Source organism: Barbus barbus (genome assembly GCF_936440315.1).
Source record: "Barbus barbus genome assembly, chromosome: 14".
In the NCBI taxonomy this organism is placed as follows: domain Eukaryota; kingdom Metazoa; phylum Chordata; class Actinopteri; order Cypriniformes; family Cyprinidae; genus Barbus; species Barbus barbus.
This window is the reverse complement of record NC_136742.1, coordinates 1,685,001-1,705,973: the sequence shown is the minus strand read 5'-3', so window position 1 is coordinate 1,705,973 and position 20,973 is coordinate 1,685,001. Positions and strand designations below refer to the sequence as shown.

General features: G+C 38.0%; 1 protein-coding gene across 4 annotated transcripts in view; it reads left to right on the top strand.

Annotated features, from left to right (window-relative positions):
* Positions 1-20,973, top strand: part of LOC306880534 (receptor-type tyrosine-protein phosphatase kappa) — a 222,949-nt gene that overhangs the window by 79,509 nt on the left and 122,467 nt on the right. For all 4 annotated transcript variants that reach the window (XM_079434105.1, XM_079434103.1, XM_079434104.1 and 1 more), the window contains one exon: positions 16,579-16,660. In XM_079434105.1, the coding sequence (XP_079290231.1) occupies positions 16,579-16,660 (82 nt within the window). The remainder of the gene's footprint in view (positions 1-16,578; positions 16,661-20,973) is intronic.

Below are 20,973 nucleotides of genomic sequence, written 5' to 3'. Positions count from 1 at the left end.
ACTGTCTTTTTATGCGTCGTGTTGCATCGCGCCTCGTAAACATAATCATGTCTGTATTTGTGATCGGAGAAACACAAACAACAAGCACTACTCTACACTCCTCAAAACTCACGTTTTAATCGTCAGTGGCAAATTCTTTAAATAAGAAAACACACTTACAGGCTGTGAGTCAGAAGCGCCAGACTGTCCTTGTGACGTTGGAATTGCCCCACTTTATAGAAACAGCCTTTGTGCAAGCCAGCATCGTAGGCTACTCTTCCAGGTTCAAGCCCAAACAAAGTAGTTTCTCTTTCACAATGAAACATAGCGTCTCCAGGACATGACGCCGGCGGCAGCAACAATACTACAGCGAGGATAATAGTTCCGCCTTCTTTCATTGCGTATACATTTGGGAGGTGTTTTGCAAATCTTCCCACACAGTGACGTAGGTATGGGGGGGGGGGGTGTTTAAATGAGTCTTAGCTTTGATAAAGAATATCTCTTTGATTTTGAGATTTTAGTCTTTGCAACTTCAGGGATCTTATCTATGCACAAACAGCTTGTAACACTCCAAAGAGAAAGCAAAACATGAAATCGCATCATACGACCCCTTTAAAGCAATAGTTTTATATAGACCATTTTTAACTCGATTATGTCATTCATGAGCACTCTGGGAAAAATGAATGGAAAAAATAAATCCATCGCCGCAGAAAATGTGAATGGACACTAATGCACTCTATTAACAAGATATGTTTTATCTGATCAGGTCAAAGAGGTGCAAAGATACTAACGGCAAACTGACTTTTACCTCAGTGCAAATGCAGCAAAAGACTCTGAGCTGGAAAGTCAGTGGGTGTTTTTTTGCATTGTCGTAACTCTTAAACTCTGTGTGGTGACACATTCCTGCCGTCAAGCCCTCTAAACAAAAGTATGAGGAACAAAATCACAATGGATGTTTTGCTTGTATGTGGTATTGCTGTAGACCGGTTGATTTATGGGAATGTAGAGGTTCTGTTCAGCTTTTCTTTTGTAGTTCTATCGTACTCACAAAACGCTCACAGTGATTGCAGTAACGCCTCTCAGTATTGTTTTCCACCGGTGAAATGTCTCTCTGAGTCAGTGAGCCTTTTTTTTCAGTACAATAGCTTTGAAAGTAATATTTCATCTACTGAGTACTACTACTATGATAATCAGTCTCTTCTCTCTTGTTTTAATCAGTGGTGGATGTGGGTGTGTATGTGTCAGTGATTGCCGTGTGTGTATGAGCTGACTGTGTGTGTGTGTGTGTGTGTGTGTGTGTGTGTGTGAGACAGTGAATACTGAAAGCCTCCGTCTGTGTTCAGACTAATTGGGAGTCCTGACTGATCTCCCCTCTGTCTCGCTCTGCTGTTTTTCTATCTTTCTGTGTGAGAGAGAATTTTAAACACTGTGATGATACAGGGTTTTCATGCAGGTTGTTCATCTGGTCTTTCCACAGGTTTAAGGTGCAGTAGTTGAGCTGTAGTCTTTGGAGCAGCTGTCTGTTTGCTTTATAGGCCCTAAATGCAAACACAGCTGCGGGGAGCATGAAATAGACGCCTCTACTGGCTGCTTACACGCATTACACGTCACTCTCAGAGGATTGGGGCGGCGTGGGGAGACGCTGTTGTTATTAATATTGTATGAGACGAGCTAATGGATCAGAGGGGCTTGTTTCTTCATGTCTCAATTTCATTTCTCACACTATAGTTTTCACCTGCTGCCCCTCCAAACCCCCCGGAGTCCAGGCATGTTACGTCCCTTTATTATGCTCTCTCTCTTCGCTCGCAGTCCATCTCTAAAGCCTGGTGTGGGCTTGTTATTTCTTGTCCTCTTTAATTAGGCACTGATGAGTCAAATCTGTTGCTGGAGTCCAGTTTATTTTAGTTTAAGTCCTGATTCACTTTGGTTTTGTTTTTTCCACCGATATCTCCCGAGGGTGTCTTCATTCCCCCCGATCAGATCATTAGTCACCGCGTCAAACGGACTCGCTTAATGAGCTGGACACCTGCCCTCAGTTGCTTTTTATGATTTGAAGTCAGATTGTCAGAAATCACGCCAGAGCGCAGAACTGAAGCATTTGAGGAGCTCTGTCTGCGTTTATGAGTGCGAGCGTCATTAATGCTGTCAAAGGGAATGAATTAAAGCGTCGCACGTGTTCCTTTGGTCATCCTTCAGCTCTCATCAATGATTAAATATCGTTAAACTTTTTCTGTTTTTATTTCTTCCAAGCCAAGTAACATTCATGCTCCTTTGTGGTTTCTCTGGCTTATGATGTGTTCTTCAATAATCTTCTTTGAGGACACAAGTAGGGATGTGTGAGTGTGTGTGCATTTTAACCCTAAAGCATCTAGCTGATTGAATAATTAATTAACTACTCGCTTGACAAAAATAAAGAATCTGGATTTTTGGGGTTTTATTGTTGATATGGCTATTAACTGAAGCCTTTTAGTTTTCTGACATGTTAAAAGTTTTCATTTAAGAAATTTGTTAAAATAAAATCTAACTTTTCAAGAATGCTCTTAAATGTAGTTCTTGAAAAATTCTTAAGAAGTTCTCCAATATTTCCTTGACTGATCATCGATCATTGTTGTCTCCTCGGAGTACCTGTGCAGTAATAAGTATTATGTCTCTAGTGTTACGATGTGCTTCATATTTAAAGCAACCCCATAAATTCATGAAACATCTTACCTTGTCAGATTTAAGACAAGCTGGAGGTTGTCCTAACTATAAGAGGTTATTTACCTTGAGTTTTAAGAACATTCTTTTCCAGACTTCAATTTCTCTGGTAACACTTTAGATTAGCGAGCACTATTCACGATCAACTAGTTGCTCATTAGCATGTATATTTCTAGCATACTGGCTGTTTGTTAGTTACTTTTAAAGCGCATATTAATGCCTTATTCTGCATGACCATATTCTACATCCATTAACCTGACCCCATACCTAAACTTAACCACTAACAACTACCTTACTTACTATCAGTAAACAGCAAATTAGGAATTATTGAGGGAAAATGCTTGTAATCTATAATGTTACCAATTCTAATGTTTTATAAGAATTTTAAGCAAAAACGTTAGAGCGTTATTAATAAATGTCTGTGGGAAGAAAATATAAGTTATTATATTAATTTAATATAAATTATTATATGTTTTATGTTATATTATAAAATTATATTAATTATATTTGTTTAACTCATAAACTATAGTGAGTATTTTTATGTGAACTAGGCATTTTTTGAGTTTGGTTAGCTGAACATCTAGTTTTTTCAGCTGCTTTCACACATTTTCAAAACGTTGCCTATTTTTTCAAAACTTTACACAAATCAAGAATTGCACACCAAATGCAAAATGCCTCACATCTCTTGCAAAATAAAGCACTGCATTCAAAATATCACAAACACATCTCAAAAGCAAACATTTAAAAACATGTTTGCCTTAATATTAATTCCTGTTAGATGTTTGTTTGTTGCATAGAGAACTGTGTGTTGTGTTTTGCAAAAAGTGTTTTCTGAAACTGAAAACTGAGTCAAAGGCTGAGAATTAGTGTCTGGTTTTGCAGATTTGGTGTGTGCTTCTGCTGTTTGAGTGTCAGCTTTCAGAAACTGTGTGACAAGGAAAGATTTTGTGTAAGCAGTTGAAAAAAAAGGTAATTAAGACCTGTGTAATTAGGCTTGTTTCTGATTCATTTGAGTACAGACAGGGCTGGACGTTTACATTAGATTTGTTCTTACATTCATGATTTAAAGTCATGCTTCCCATGGTTGAAATACTTTTAACTTTAAATGATTGCAGTTATTCTAAAGTCATTGCCTGTAATTCCACTATCTTTATCAATAATAATTCAGTTTCCCTAACATTTGGTGAAGAATGGTTTGAAGAGCACTATATTGTGCACCTGTAGTCATTGGTTAAAGAAGGTCTTGCACTTTCCCAGGGATCACAGCTCTGTGTGAATGCCGATTTCCCACCTTCTGCAAAAACAAGATCCCTCCGGGCAGAAGATCCCTCAGGGGTTCAGAAGGAGGTGTGAGGGGAGTGATTTAGAGGAAAGCTCTGTGTGTGTCTGTGTGTGTGTGTCTGGAGCTGTTTTGTGATAGTGTTGAAGCTCACATTTAGTCAAGGTCAGCACACACACAAACACACTCACAGGTTTATCTTGTGTCCAGCATAGCAGTAATTTATATGTGCTCAGATTAGTGTACAGACTCCTGTGTGTGTGTGTGTATTTGTGTATGGGGCAGTGTATAATGTGTGTATGTCCTCTGTAAATGATACAGAAGAATGTCTTATCTGTATACTCTAGAACAGTAGTTCTCAGACTTTTTTGGTCCCGCCCCCTTTAAACCTATAAAATAAAATCTGTTCTATTTATGATGTACTGACACCGTTAAAGGGGTCATATGATGCGATTTCAAGTTTTCCTTTCTCTTTGGAGTGATACAAGCTGTTTGTGCATAGATAAGATCCCTGAAGTTGCAAAGACTTAAGTCTCAAAACCAAAGAGATATTCTTTATTAAAGTTAAGACTCTGCCACACCCTCCTAAGACGGCTCATTCAAACACGCACCACATGTCTACGTCACGGTGTGGTGAGGTTTGCAAACCACCGCCCAAATGTATACGCAATGAAAGAAGGCAGAGCTATTTTTCTCGCTGTAGTATTGTTGCTGCCGCCGGCGCCATGTCCTGGAGACGCTGCGTTTCATTGTGAAAGAGAAACTACTTTGTTTGGGCTTCGAAAAGAGGACACAACTAGAAATCAGTGGTTAAGTTGTATTTACAACACTGTTCCAGAACAGTTCAACCCAAATATTAGAGTGTGTGCAGCGCATTTTACGGAGGACTGTTTCCTGAACCTGGAAGAGTAGCCTACAATGCTGGCTGCACAAAGGCTGTTTCTATAAAGTGGGGCAATTCCAACGTCACAAGGACAGTCTGGCGCTCCTGACTTACAGCCTGTAAGTACATTTTCTCATTTAAAGAATTTGCCACTGACGATTAAAACGCGAGTTTTGAGCAGTGTAGAGTAGCTCGTGTTGTTTGTCGTTTCTACGATCACAAATGCAGGCGTGGTAATGTTTACGAGGCCCGATGCAACACGTAAAAAGACAGTATAAGTCATTATAACCAGTAATTATGTCCCCACTGGATGCAACAAATGCCTTGTTTATAATGGGTTTTATTGTTTTTGTGTCATCACGCTGGAACACGGCATCACAATACGGTAAGGGGCGTAACATTTCCATCTCATGATTGAGGCATTCGGCCAATCGCAACACACTGGATAGCTGGTCAATCAGAGCACGCCTCACTTCTCAGAGCGATGAGAAAATTTATTTTTTTCTGCGAAACACAAAGGAAGATATTTTGAAGAAGGTTTGTAACCAGGCTGTTTTGGGGCACCATTGACTTCCATAGTAGGAAAAAAAATGGTGCCCCAGAACTGCTCTGTTTCCCACATTCTTCAGAATATCTTCCTCTGTGTTCAGCAGAAAAAAGACATTCATACAGGTTTGGAACTACTTGAAGGTGAGTAAATGATGACTGAATTTTCATTTTTGGGTCAACTATCCCTTTAAGCTCAACGTACAGACGTTTGGTGTTGTTTCAGGTTTTTTGAATGGACATGCCATTGTGAAGTGGAGGTTTAAGTAACACTGTGAGATATTTATTTCACAGCGAATGGATGTTACTGTTTTTAAACAGTTTGCCTGTGTTTTAACAAGGCTAAACAAAGATTTCACCCAAAAATGAAATGGAAAACAAAAGGGAAATTTGTAAAGAATCGTCACAGCTGTTTTTCGACAACAGTTTGTAGTGTTGTTGTAGTTGTAATGACCACAAGGACAAGGCTATATATTAGTCTTCTGAAGTCATATGGTGGCTCTGTGCAAGGAACACGCTTAAAAAATGAACTGATAAACTTTTCTTCCCATTTTTCCCTCTGTGTAGAGTTTGTAAGTCTCCAGTATGCTGGAGAATGGTGTGTTTTGCTGTCGTCTGTCCAGATAATGGCATGTTCTTAAAGTCATTAGGCTGATTACACACACTGATTTAAAGTGCTTGACTGTTGGCTCTGATCGCACATGAGTGCTTCTTTCGGACGAAGCTGTATTGTCTCTCTCAGTCGTCACCTCTTTGGCCGTACTCAGGTTTATAGATCAGTTTTTGTCAGCAGGTGGGTTTCAGGGCTGTTATAGGGGCACAAACAACTGGGAAAACAATGCTAGCCTTACAGAAATTAAGTTTATTAAAGTGTGATATCATTCTTCTATTAAAATAAAAATAAGAAGATACTTTCAGTCTACTTTTTATGTACTTATCAGAGATAACCTTGAGAAAATTTTACTTGAATACTTGACTTATGTTGACAAGTATGCAGAAAAGTGTAAAGTATTTAGCCTATTCTTGTAACCAGGATGCAATTAAAAGTATATGAAGTATTCATAGTATCCTGAGCTAGTTTTTATTTTTTATTTTAGTTTTTATTTATTTTCTCTTTATTAAATACTTATAAAATACTTTATTAAATGCCTATTAAATACTTTTTATCACACATATTAGCCCGGTATGTGTTTTATAAAAGTAAATGTTTAAGTCATCTTAAACATAATTTAATACACGTGTGGAACTGAACCTGATCTTTTTTTGTACACAGTGTTATTAACCCACACAGAAACACAGACAGATTTGGCTGATTTCTTTGCCAATTCCTCTAAGGTGTGAGAGTATTGTAACAGACTTGATTCACACTGCCTTCTATTATAAGCCATTACCAGAATATATCATTCCAGATCTTAGCACAAAACAAGTCAGATAGCAAGTCTCTTTTTGTAATACATAAATCACTAATTCACTTGTATTGTACATGGGTTAATTTCAGTTCTACTTATAGTACAGTTAAAGATATATTTCAAGCATAAGAAAAATTGTACCCAAACTTAGTAGTTATCACGGTGCACACAACGGGGAAGAATGAGGAACACGAAGACGAGGATAAACTCAAATTAACAGTCTTTAATGAAATCCAAAGAGGCAAGACCAGACCAAAACTAACTGAACAGACAGGAACTAATATACACAGGACAATGACAGATAATTAGACAAACACAGCTGGACAGAATTAACTAATAATCATACTTAACAAGGACAGGACACAAACCAAATATGGACACAAGATGGAAACACATGACACACATTACACCTGACTGACAGTAGTATATGTCAAAAATCCTACATAAATATTAAACTGTAACTATTGATGTATGTTTTCTTTGTTAACTTATGTATACTTTCAGTATAAAACATCAAACTAGTATTTTACTGAGAGTATACTTCAAAATGTACTTTCATAAGCTAGTGGGCTAGAAGAATATAGTTAGTAAATTAACAGTATACCTACACATTCATATGTATATAAGCATATACGTATACACACATACACATACAGTATATACGTATATATAGCTGTCATTATATTTGCCATGCAAAATAAAAACATGCATTAGTTCTGCACTCAAAGTTTACTACTGTTACACTCAAAAGCTGTTTTTATAAACTAAAAAACCTGGCCAGTTTAGTCCTCAGAAGTATTGAAACTATACTACTAAGTATAATGCTAGCACATTATTATTAGTATACTTACTATACATCATGTGCTTGCAAAACAGCTTAGGTTTACATACAATTTAGTTTTCTAAACTTAATAAGGTCTACATGTTTCCTGTAAGAGTAAATGCAAGTACCATACAGTTTTTGGGGTCACCATAAAACTCATTGAGTTTTGTTAGGTTTATGGTTAAAAGAGTTTATTAGAAATGCCAATGGAGATATTTATGTAATTCAAGATAAGAAGTAAACAATGTCTGAAAACAAATCTTGATATGATGTGGACTCTTAGTACTTCAGAGCAATGTTTAGAAGCATTCACTGAGAGACTTGTTCTGTGGAAGTTGTAAGTCTGATCCCTATCATTTCCTCCGGTCCTGATGAGAGAGATGGGGGATCCATTGTGAAGCTGTGCTGTCGCTGCATTCAGAGACAGGGCTTCAGGGTGATCTCCGAAAGCTCAGAGAGCCAGAGCTGAGAGATTACAATCAAAACTGAGACATTACTGCTGGAGAGAGATGAAGTGTCCTCCAGTCCTGGGCTGATAGATCTGCTGCTCACCGAGCGGGAATATATTGCCCCTAATGGGCCGTCGTTACGCTGGAGTCTGGGCACGCGGAGGGGCTGAAATGGAGGACGTCTATTCTGGAGGAAAAACATTTCGGCATGCGCCGCTCCAAATGATGAAGGACATATCGCTCTTCGCCCGCTGACAGAGCCCCTGAAATAAAAAAATAATAAAAAACGCACCCCACGCATCACATTGCCATCAATAAGGCTTTTTCCCTGCTCTCATTGTTTACTCAGAGCCGTGGTAATGATAAGCGCAGCCAATGCAAATGTGTGTGTGTGTGTGTGTGTGTGCACTCTTGACAGGTGGAGAGATGAGAGTGCTGAGCTCAATATCTGGTGAAATGATGCCAACAGGAGGAGGAAACTGTGAATGTGTGTTTGTTTTTGTCTGTGTATCTGAATTGTAGTTTTCTCAGCAGTATACTGTAATTAATGCTGTTTAAGTCAGACATCACTGGTACTAGTGCTTAGAGTCATGTGATGAAACCCTTTTAACACTAAGTTTGAGCTCCAGACATGAATGATTTCTCAAATCGTGTGTTGTTGTGGAGAGTGTGCTGCTACCTTACCAGAAAACAAGTGAAAAACTCGACAAGTGACAAATCTTATTTCTTTTGTTTTCTGTATTCTATCTTTTCCATTTGGATTTTTCTTTTCTTTTCTTTTCTTTTCTTTTCTTTTCTTTTCTTTTCTTTTCTTTTCTTTTCTTTCCCTGGACCCTGTTGTATTCTTGCCCTGGAAAGGATTTTCTTTTTTTTTAAATGATAATGTTAAGTTCATTTTTGTCTTTGGACTAACACTTACTGACTTTGATTTCACTTGTTTCAATAATTTCCAAAAAAATAAATACAAAACCTGTACTAACTGAAAGAAAACATGTTAACAAAAAGATTGAATCCAATATTTGGTGAGAGATTTACAAGCCTGTTTTACAGTGATTTTTAGGAATACCAAAGGTGCTATAGGGTTCTTGAGACTTTATGAAACTTTTTTTTCTGGAAAATGTAACAAATATTTCAATTTGACATTCAAAATTGAATTTGTTAGTACAATACTAATAATAATGTAATAAAATAAAGTAATAGGTTCAAAATTTCTGTTTGAGTTTGAGGCATTTATTTTAGTATGTCTGAAATAATTGTTTAAGTAATACCCTTAATAAAAAATCTTTATTATTAAATAATTTATTATTATCTTTATTTTTATTATCCAATACATAGATAATAATCTTCAAATTTAAAAAGTCTTGCCAAATTTTGTGTAAATTATATTTTTATGACTGTGTTCTGTGATTCTGCCTGCGTTTTCCACAACACAGAAATCATAGGGCCCTAATATAACCAAATATATATCTGAAGCAACAAGCAGCCATTACACCCCTGTGACCAGCTAGCAACACCCTAGCAAGCACCCTGAACACCTTAGAAACCACACAGCAAAGCACTAAAGCTTTGTTTGCTCTCCAGGGATGTAGTTGACGACTGAATACATTTACACATGTGCTCCTGCATGCAGACTCTCAGGCTCTCATTGGTCGTCCTTCATCCTGTCAGCCTGTGTTCAACACTCACGCCTGTCTTTCCTGAAGAAAAACAACACAATGAGAGCCTCCTCTCTCTCTGTCTCTCGTCATAATGTTCCTCGTCTTCGGTCCAAGAGTGTCACATGTCTGTGTGTGTTGTGAGTCATCAGCCTTAAGCGGTATTGATTGTGGTACATGCAGGGCTTCAGATGTAATCAATGTTTCATAATTTAATACTCTGAAGAGTTATTTATGTGTTCAATAGAAACATGATGGATGATTGTGGGAGTAATGGATGTTTAGACAAACACAAACCCTCTACTAGCATTATGAGCTGCATCGCTACTCAAAATCTAAATACATGTGCAGGATTTATATAATATGCAGCAAGTGCTTTGCTTACACTTTTGCGTGTGTGTGTGTCTGTGTGCTTTAAGAGTGGGGTGATAGATGTCTGCAGCTAGTGGGGTGTGTGTGTTTGTGTGTGTGTGTGTGTGTGTGTGTGTGTGTGTGTGTGTGTGTGTGTGTGTGTGTGTGTGTGTGTGTGTGTGTGTGTGTGCTTTAAGAGTGGGGTGATAGATGTCTGCAGCTATGGTTTGTGTGTGTGTGTGTGTGTATTTTTACGATGAGGTTCTGATTGACAGCAAAGCTGCAGGCTTCCTCATCCAGACCGATCTGCCGTCATCTCAGAGACAGGGCACACACACACACACACACACAAATAGGTCTCAGTCAAGATTACCTTCCAGAAATGTTTCAGAGTCTCAATGAGACCTTGTGCTTTCTGAGGAGGAAGATAGAAGTGCTGAAAATATATGTTGAGAATAAACTTGCTGTATTACAAGATCTCATATTTAAAATATAAATATTAAATTTGAAGAAAAAAAAGTTGTATTTCAAGATTTGAAATGAATCTGAGCCCAGAATAAATTATCTTAAAGTTATATTTAAAGATTTGAATTTAGTTTTGAGATTAAACTCTTTAAAACTTGAAAACAGTCAAAATAAAATATCACCCAAAAATGTGTTGTATTTCAGTATTATACATGTCAAGCTGTTAGATTCTCCACTGAGCATGTATTTCCTCATAAACACATGAGATGGAAATATATCTGACTTAACCTGGAAATACAGCAGATTTGGCCATTAAAACATAACAGTGTTCATTTCTATTTTCGGTAGCTTCATTTATCAGTTTCTGCATGTCTGTCGATGTACTTAGATCATCATTATCACTTTAAGGTTATATGACTAATAACTTTTGGCAATGTTAGATTTTTCACATATTCTTGTTCCAATAAATTGAGACAGAAAAGGAAGCAAATAAAGCACAGGCTTTCTCCTGCTGTGTGTTTCATGTGCAGGTCTGATCTGAATATGTCTCCGCTATGTTTTCTGTCATATCTGTGCATTCTGTTTACTAATGCTCGTGTGAATCAGTCTGCATGTGTGTGTGTGTGTGTGTGTGTGTGTGTGACGTGACATGTCAAGCAGTGACAGCAGTGATGTGCTTTATCATGCTGTTTTTGGATCTTGTATTAATTAAGAGAATATGTGGAATATTTGCAGTTAACGTGAACCAGTAAACAACAATTTTGTTTGGGGGGGGGGGGGGGGGGGCTATATATGGTGACTAGCAAGACAAAAAATATACCCTTCGCTTTATGTAAATAAATGCTTTTTATACTAAAATATTGATGTAAAACAAAACAACACACAGACAAATGTGTGTTTGTGTATATAGAGGTCGCAGACTAGGTTTAATGCACAAGAACGTTTTTCTTGTTTATTGTTGGATGTAAAATCCTGTAAGGGTTGGACATCTATACTACATTTCTCTGCCAACTAAATGCACTGTTAAGTGACTTATTGCTTACAAGCTGTTTTATTGATGTCTTTCTGCACTGATTGAGTGATTACATGAGATATGATTTATTTTTGGTAAGTTGTACTGTATCTTTCAACACCTTCTGATGTTCATTCATGTTTATTTTGTACTTTAACTTGTATTAAAGTGGAAGAGACTTGCACTAAAGCAGCTACAGTGATGTCACGCCACATTTAAGAGCGTCAAAATGCCATTTATTGTTTGAATTTTGTGATACAACTGATATTATTTGAAAACTGAGATTTTGCTTCTTGTAAGAAGTAAGAAAGTTGAGTAGGAGGCGCACTACAAAAAAGTTTGGTGCAGGGAAAACTGTGGACTTGGCAACCCTGGCTGAAACAGCAGTTGATTATTGGGTCAAATAGAACCTGCATTAACTAAGTTACTGTTATTGTCACATTAACTTGGACAACCCTAATTTCTGCACAAGAGACTTTAACACACAAGTTACGATCAAAACCTTTTTCTGCCACCTTTTGATTGACAGGAAATAATCGCCCCTGATCATCAGCTGTTTTTATACAATTTGGTAGTGGCCAATAGTGTAGATAATTGCTTTTATTGGCTGAAACAGATTATATATTTGAGCAAAGAGTATCTTACATTTACAATTAATGAGAACATGTTAGTTTGTTGAGAGGACTGCATTCCCTTACCAAAAAGTAGTATATTTTAAGTTTATTTTATTAAGTATACTTAAGTAAAGTTCAAGTATATTTGTAAGTATACTTTATGTAGTAGGTATACAAATATCAGTATACTAGCAGTATATTTGTAAGTGCATTATTACAATACTCCTTGGGACTAAATTGGCCCGCTTTAGTATATAAATGTATACTTTTAAGTATACTTTAAGTATAACAGTAGTAAACTTTGAGTACACAACTAGTTTACATCCATGTTTTTAGCTTGCTGCAGCTATACTAAAAGTGAAGCTATAGGTATACTGATAGTTTACTAATTCAATACTTGTAGTAGCATTTTTAGTACACTTTGAAGTATAGTCTCAGTACTAGTTTCGTGGTTTTATACTGCAAGTATACTCGTAAGTTTATACTTGCAGTATACTTTAAGTACACTACTACGTCCCTATTTAGGTATTAATTTGTATATATTTTGTCATGAAAATCTGAAGATACAATACATCAAAAGAAAGAACAGGGTATCTGCTTGTAAACCAAAACATTTTATTCTAGCTTCATACATTCTTTTTATAAACACTTGAATGTGGGTAAGTCTCATAAATAATAATAATAAAGAAATAAACAACATTTTGAACAAAAAGCTCAAAAAGACATTGAATTGGATTCGTGGAACGAAATGTCGTGTCTCGCAGGACCACGGTGCTACATAAATACAGACATACAACAATGAAGTAAAAAACACTATAAACCTATACACTACTAACCTACTGACAGATTTAACTATAAGTATACTATATATATAAGTATTTACCCTATACAAACTAAAAGAATAAAGGATAAAAAATACAACTATACGAATGCTTCACATAAATATTACGCTATACAAACTAAAAAATAGAAGATAAAAAATACAAACTATACGAATGCTTCACAAATACTATACATGTGCAAAGAGAGACATTTGAGTCAGCAGCTGGTTGGGGAACAGAGCAGGATGATTTGTAGTGCATGAGCATGTAAACATACATATATTGCTGAGTCTTTTGTGAGATTATGTACACGCAGCAGTGTGTGTAAGTGTCCATAGTGCACATAGTGTAAAGTGTAAGTATTACGGGAGTGACGAGACGTAAGACGTGCGGATCCATTTGCGAAGCTTTATTAAAAGACATGGTCATACAGGCAGAGTCGAGAGACAGCAAACAGGTATGGCAGAGGCAAGACAGAGCAATCCGTGGAGCAAGCGTGGGTCGACGATCGGCGTACCAAATCCAGACAGGGCAAGGCAGAGAGAATAATCCAAAAACACGGGCAGGGTCAAACACGGGCAGGGTCAGACACGGCAAGATAAACAAGACAAGACTACAAAGGAAACGCTTTGTAAAGCAGACTGGCTAACAATACTCGGCAGCAAGCAAGAGCAAGTCCCAGGCTTAAATAGTGTGTGTTTGGGTGATGGTGATTGCGAGATGGTTCTCAGGTGTGGGCGTGATCAGTATGAACAGTTGTGAGTGATTAGTGAGTGCAATGGATGGTGGGAAATGGAGTCCAATGTGCTGTGTAGTGTGAAAGTCCATGTGGTGAGCGGGTGACCTCTGGTGGTGAGTAAACGGAAGTGCATGGCCAGGATTCGTAACAGTAAGTGTCCATAGTGCAAAGTGTCCATAGTGTAAAGTGTAAAGTGTCCATAGTGTAAAGTGTCCATAGTGCACATAGAGGAGAGTGTGTTACTACAGGTGGTTTGTACAGGCCCACTCACCTGTGTGTAGCACACTTTGAATTGCACAAAAAATAAAAATAAAATAAATAAAAAAAATTAAAGTCCATCAACACCCCAAAGCTTGACAGTCATTATTACGTCTTCATTGGTTGACATTTTATTCATAACGTTACAGTTTTGATGCTGTTTTATGTCTGATGATGGTGTTAGATTACATGTGGAAGCATCTGTTGGCTCGGTTTCTTCTTCACTTGTGTTTGTTGGAAATTCTGTACAGAAGATGTGTACTAGCGCCCCCTACCATATAACAATGAAAACACGGATTCTAGGAGCACAATTATAGCTCAAATATATTTAAGTATATATAAGTATAAGTCAAGTACATAAGTATATAAAGTACATAAAAAACATTTTTAGTTTAAAAGAAGTATACTAATAGCACACTTGAATAAGCTTCTTTTTCGTAAGGGTTCACAGCACTGAGTTGTTAACACAAAGGATTAGTTGCAGCTCTAGTCACAAAAGTTAACTAGTCGGTTAGTGGAGTCGACTGCTTCGTCCAGTGATTTGGAAATGTGGGCGTGACTCATGCTGCCTCATTATTCAGAAGCAGCCTGATTATTCAGGGTGTTTTAAGTGGACTGGAGGTTCAGGCAGCCCGCTGACGGCAGTGCACATCTCCAGTTCAGAGCTGCTTTTGTCCGGGTCTGATGGGATAATTGCTGGGGTGCAGGATGTCACGCCAGTCCCAGAATATCTCCCTCTGTCTCTTTCTCTTTTTTCTCACCTCATTTTTTCATCCTATGTTCTTTTCTCCTCTTCTCATTTCAGCAATTTTCACTCTTGCCAAAGCCGCTTCCTCAGCTCAGAGTCGTCTTCTGTGATAGCCGCTCCAAAACACACACACACACACACACACACCACAGGGTCCCACGGCAGTGGAAAACATGGACATGGGAAATAAAATATGGATTTTTCAAGCCTGGAATATTAGTAAAATATTAAAATATTATTGAAATGTATATAATATAATTCCATTCAGAAGATTGGGATCAGTGAGATTTTTTTTAGGTTTTTAAAGAAGTCTCTTCTATTCATCAAGGCTGCATTAATTTGATACAAATTTTGAACAGCTTTTCTCACACGTGTAACCTGACTCTGTTACACACCTCTGATATTAAAGCAGCCATCTTTTAACTGCTCCTGGGTTGTTACAGTGCTATTAAACTACACTGTTTGATGACGCTGTCTCCCAACACTAACAGTAGTTTTTGTGACGCTCACGAGGGTCTCGTTCAAACATGAAACAGACGAGTCTTTGTGTCCGAGGCTCTGGTTCGCCTGCGGTCATTACAGCGTCAGAGATCGTCTCTGTTTATATACGACTGAGAGCCAAATCTCATTTTGTTAATCTCGAAAACAAAACAGATTTTCACAAACAGTTGCTCATTTCTGGGAGAAAAAGCTTTTCAAGCAAACACCCACGCGAGGACAGAAAAGGCGTAATTGAAAATCCTGTGACTGGCGAGGTCAGTCTTTCAGTCAGGTTTCTATTATTGAACTCAAAGCACGACTGAATAGAGTGGAATTCGCTCCGTATTCTGCCTCGACGTCAAGGTCTGGCTTTTGCGCTGCGCTTTCCTTTAATCTCGTGCCCTGGCATCAAGATGGCAGCGATCAAGCCCGCAAGCGCTAAGCCTGCAATCTGAAAGTGACCCAGTCGTATCAGGCCAGGTCCGGCTTTCAGACAGAGGAGAAGCCATTTCAATTAGAGCCATCTGCAGCCCGTGTGAGGGAATACTGATAGCGCTTTTCTTTTAGCGGAGCGTCCGGCCCTTTAAACTGATCTCTCTTAAAATGCCTCTGACATTTCCAAAGCAAATCTTGGGCCCGCTCTTGGTCAGTAATGCTTATGAGCCGATTATGATGTAAATCTTCAAGAGTGTTCTGGCTGAATGCCATTGTGCAGCCGCAGCTCTCTCTCTCTCTCCTGCTGCAGTAATTCTGCTGATCAGGCATCAGTTCTGTGGAGTCTTGTTACTGTGTTACACTAGTGAACTGAGCTCATCTCCCTAGTAAAAAAGTTATGTATTTAAAATACTTTTATTTCGTACTAAGTATAGTTCAAATCTATTAACATATTTACTGACAGATAACTTGAGACTTACTGATAAAAAAAAATTAATAACATTTTATTTGGAGTATTACTTGTGCACAATGTTCTTATTTTAATAAGCCTAAAATGTGTTTTAATGTCACTTGGAGGATCGTATGATATCGCCCCTTAAAAGGCAAAATATTTGTGTATAATATAAGTGTATATGCATTGCTAAGAACTTAATTTGAACACATTTAAAGGTGATTTTCTCAATATTTAGATTTTTTTGCTCCCTCAGATTCCAGATTTTCAAATAGTTGTATCTCAGACAAATATTGTCCTATCATAACAAACCATACAAAGATAGTAGCAGAGGTGTGGTGCAATAATAGAGATGTTCTTTAATAGAAATGAATGACATTCATGCAGAAACTCCTATTCATTCATTCATTTTATTTGATTGAACGATGTGAATGAGTGACAGCTTATCTGAAACACACATCCTGTTTCCTGTTTCTCTGTGCAGGTCATATTCGAGGCAGAGGTGACAAACAGCAGAAGAGGTTTCATTGCCATTGATGACATCCAGGTGCTCAGTTACCCATGCGGTGAGTCACAGCGTGTGTGTGTGTGTGTGTGTGTTATTGTTTGGGATGGTGTGGTCTAGTAGTTAAAAGTCTAGACTGCTAAAAAGGTTAAACCCCACAGACTATCATCATCGTGTCCTTGAGTAAGAGACTTAACCTCAGGTTACTCAGCAGCAGGACTGTCCCTATTATTTAAAGCAGCTGATAAAGTTAATAAACAGACTCAATAAACTTCTAATTTGCTGCTTATTAATAGTTAATTACCTACACAATACCTAAACTTAACAACTAGCTTACTAACTATTAATAATAAGGGCTCAGTTCTTGGACCGCTTCTCTTCTCGGTCTACATGGCATCACTAGGTTCTGTCATTCAGAAACATGGCTTTTCATATCACTGCTATGCTGATGACACTCAACTCTACCTCTCATTCCATCCTGATGATCCGACAATAGCTGCTTGCATCTCAGCGTGTCTAACAGACATTTCTTGCTGGATGATGGACCATCACCTTCAACTCAACCTAGCTAAGACAGAACTGCTTGTAGTTTCAGCTAACCCATCGCTTCATCACAATCTCACCTTCCAGTTAAGCTCATCTACCATAACTCCTTCAAAAACAGCCAGAAACCTTGGAGTTGTGATTGATGATAAGCTGAATTTCTCAGACCACATTGTTAAAACTGCCCGGTCCTGCAGATTTGCATTATACAGTATTAAGAAGATCGGGCCCTTTCTCTCGGAACATGCAACACAACTCCTTGTTCAGGCTCTTGTTCTGTCCAGACTTGACTATTGCAATGCTCTCTTGGCAGGTCTTCCAGCCAATTCTATTAAACCTCTACAATTAATCCAAAATGCCGCTGCAAGATTAATCTTTAATGAGCCGAAAAGAACGCACGTCACACCTCTGTTCATCAATTTACACTGGCTACCAATAGCTGCTCGCATTAAATTCAAGGCATTAATGTTTGCCTACAGAACCACCACTGGCTCTGCTCCCCTTTACCTAAATTCATTACTTCAGACTTATGTGCCTCTAGAAGCTTGCGTTCTTCAAGTGAACGACGCATTATTGTACCATCCCAAAGACACACAAAAACACTTCCACGGACTTTCTCATTAACTGTTCCCATCTGGTGGAATGACCTGCCCAACTCGATCCCAGCAGCCGAATCCTTATCCATCTTCAAGAAACGGCTAAAAACTCATCTGTTCCATCTTTACTTGACCCTCTAACTCTAGCACTCTCTATTCTAATTTTATTTTATCTGTCTTTTTATAAAAAAAAACAACAACAAAAACAAGCTCTTTTGTTGGTTTTGATTGCTTCGTATGTCCTCATTTGTAAGTCGCTTTGGATAAAAGTCATAGTTAATAGTGAATTAGTGTTCTCTATTCTAAAGTGTTACCCTAAAGGGTTACCAAATGTTTTGCCATATTACTTGTTTCTGTATATGTCAAGTAAATGTTGCCTAAAACAATTTTAAAAATCATACAGACCCCAAACTTAGTAAAAAGTAGTGTGTGTATAAAATATTTGTGGCAGGGCCAATATTACAACTGTTAATCTGTACCAAAATGATACAGATACCATTTTATATTGAATTGGGCTATGAAGTGACCCTGTGATCATAAGCTAAATATTTTCAGGGAATGAGCAGTATCGACACTAGCAACATGTCAGCAGCGTGTTTTTCTGAACACATCAGCAGTGAAGAGCAGCGCGATCAATAAATGATCAGAGAGGGCAGTTTTAGCACAAGCAGCAAATAAGTGACACTGAGAGCTGGCGTCCTCTCTGACACGTCTGAGCTCTGCACCATGTCTGATATATAATTAGCCCTTATTACACGCCGAGTACTGCACTTAGCATGAAGCGTTTAGGGGTCGAGTGACGGCACAATCAGCAGATGCGCACGCGCTTACACTTCAAATGTCAGCAATGTACATATAATGTTAAGTGATTAATATTTTGTCATCCAGCGGAGCGCCTCTCCAGGTGGATTGTCTGTCTCGTCTGCTGAGCTCTGATCATGTAGCAGGTATTCCCAATTAACAGCTAGTCCGCAGAAGCACAGGGATTACTGTGATTACGCTTGAAACGTGGATTATATTCCCTCTGAACGCTGCTAATAAAGCTTCCGCTGATCACGGATGACATCTTATTACGATGATGCAGAAAGAGAGGGGGATGAAGGAGCTTTGTTGTGCTGCTGTGCTGGAGAGTGTTTCCTGCAGCAAAGGAGTTTATTTTGAGGGCAGCCCATCAGAAACACTGCTGATGTGTTCCTGTGTGATGTGAAGCTGCTTCACAGATACTGTACAGACTGACACCGTCTGCTCACACAAAGAAAACACAAGCCCCTTGGACAGAGCTATATTTCATTTGTTTTTTCATTTACATATTTAGCAGACGCTTTTAACCAAAGCAACTTACAGAAGAGGAAAAAAGCAATTTGTCAACAGTCGTAATACACAATGCCAGGTTTACTAGACTACAAGATTAGGAAGCAAGCTGTCTGCAGGAGAAATGCAGAGAATAATCAATTTCATTGCATAACATTTGTTTAGTTCTTAGATCATTTATGTGTATATAAATAAATATGTTGAATATGTAATCATATTTTTCATACTTTTTTTTTTGCACCAAAAACAGTCATACTTTATTATTTTTATGACCAATATTCACCCTTTCTATGATCCTTAGTAAATTTGGTCAACTTTTAGCAAGTGCACTGGTATATATAGATACTGTCCATTCATAGGAAAGACCCTACATAGGACCAGCGGTTCGGAGAAAGCCTCAAACAGTAGAGCACTGCGCTAGCAACACCAAAGTTATGGGTTTGATTCCCATGGAAAAACAAGAACTGATTTAGGGCCGGTTTTACTAAACAGGGCAAATTAGCATGAGAGCACAATCCCATAAAGAGGAGTAGAAAGTTCTGCAGCTGGTTTACTGACAGTGAGCAAATGAAGCAACACAGAGACTGATCATTTCCATTAATGGCCGATGCAATCTACCACGAGCAATGAGTTAAGACATGCGTTTTTGGATGTTAAATAATGGCACAAACACCAGTAAATTGACTACTGCAAACCTTAGTAAATCACCTTGCATGATCCTTGCCTAGATTTTGCTGAGGGAAACTACACATGCCTTTTTATCGCTAATGTTTTACCACGTGTCTTTAGTAAATCCTGACAGTTGTTGGCACTGGTGTGAGCTGTTAGTAAATCTGTCCCTAAATGTGCGTCATGAATGCAGTGCAAGTCACTTTGGATAATTGATGGATGGACTAGCATATAGATGAGTACAAAGCTACAGATATAAACTAAAAGACTATATTTAAGAGAATGTATGTAAATTGTTCTGTTGTTTGGACAAAGCTTGTAGAGCTCAAACTGAAATGTAAATGTTGATGGCTGTATGTTATTGTTCTGGAGAGGATGTGTTCTCACATAGTGCTTTTGAAATATTGTACATGAGATCTGCATCTTCTTCTCTTCATTTCTTGTTCCTCTCTGTGATCCATGGATCTGTCAAATGAACACTCAGTCTAATTAAACTCGAGAGAGAGCCAATGAAACACTGACGGAGAGGAACAATCTACACATAGTTTTACTTTCAGAGCCAGATGGGGGGAGATGTTGCAATCGGTTTGGTTTATGTATCACAACTCTTTATTGTAGAATGATCTGCAATCAGATAACAAAAAGAACTGATGGCACTGAACTTGTACGCTCACAGTTTCTGTCTGTTCCCTTCCCGCGACAAACTTTGTACTACTGCAGATTATGTGAAGAGCCGCTCAGCTTTTAGTTTTCTATCCAGAGTGTCTTACATATGATTTCAGCTGTTGATCAAGGGCACAATGGTGATAATTCAGGGCTCGTCCTGGATAATCTTCAACCACCCTGCCACAGCACTCAAAAATAAACCATCAATTTTACCAGTAACACTTTAGTTTAGGCACCAATTCTCACTATTAACTAGTTGCTCATTAGAATGCATATTACTAGCATATGGGCTGTTTATTAGTACTTATAAAGCATGAGCATATTTTAGATCCCTTAATCCACCCCATACCTAAACTTAACAATTATCTAACTATCAATAAGCAGCAAATTAGGAGTTTATTGAGGCAAAAGTCTTAGTTAATAGTGTGAACCGGTCCCCAAACTAAAGTGCAACTGTTTTATGCAAATGTCTCTCTTTGCACATGTACAGTATTTGTGAAGCATTCGTATAGTTTGTATTTTTTATCTTCTATTTTTTAGTTTGTATAGGGTAATATTTATGTGAAGCATTCGTATAGTTGTATTTTTT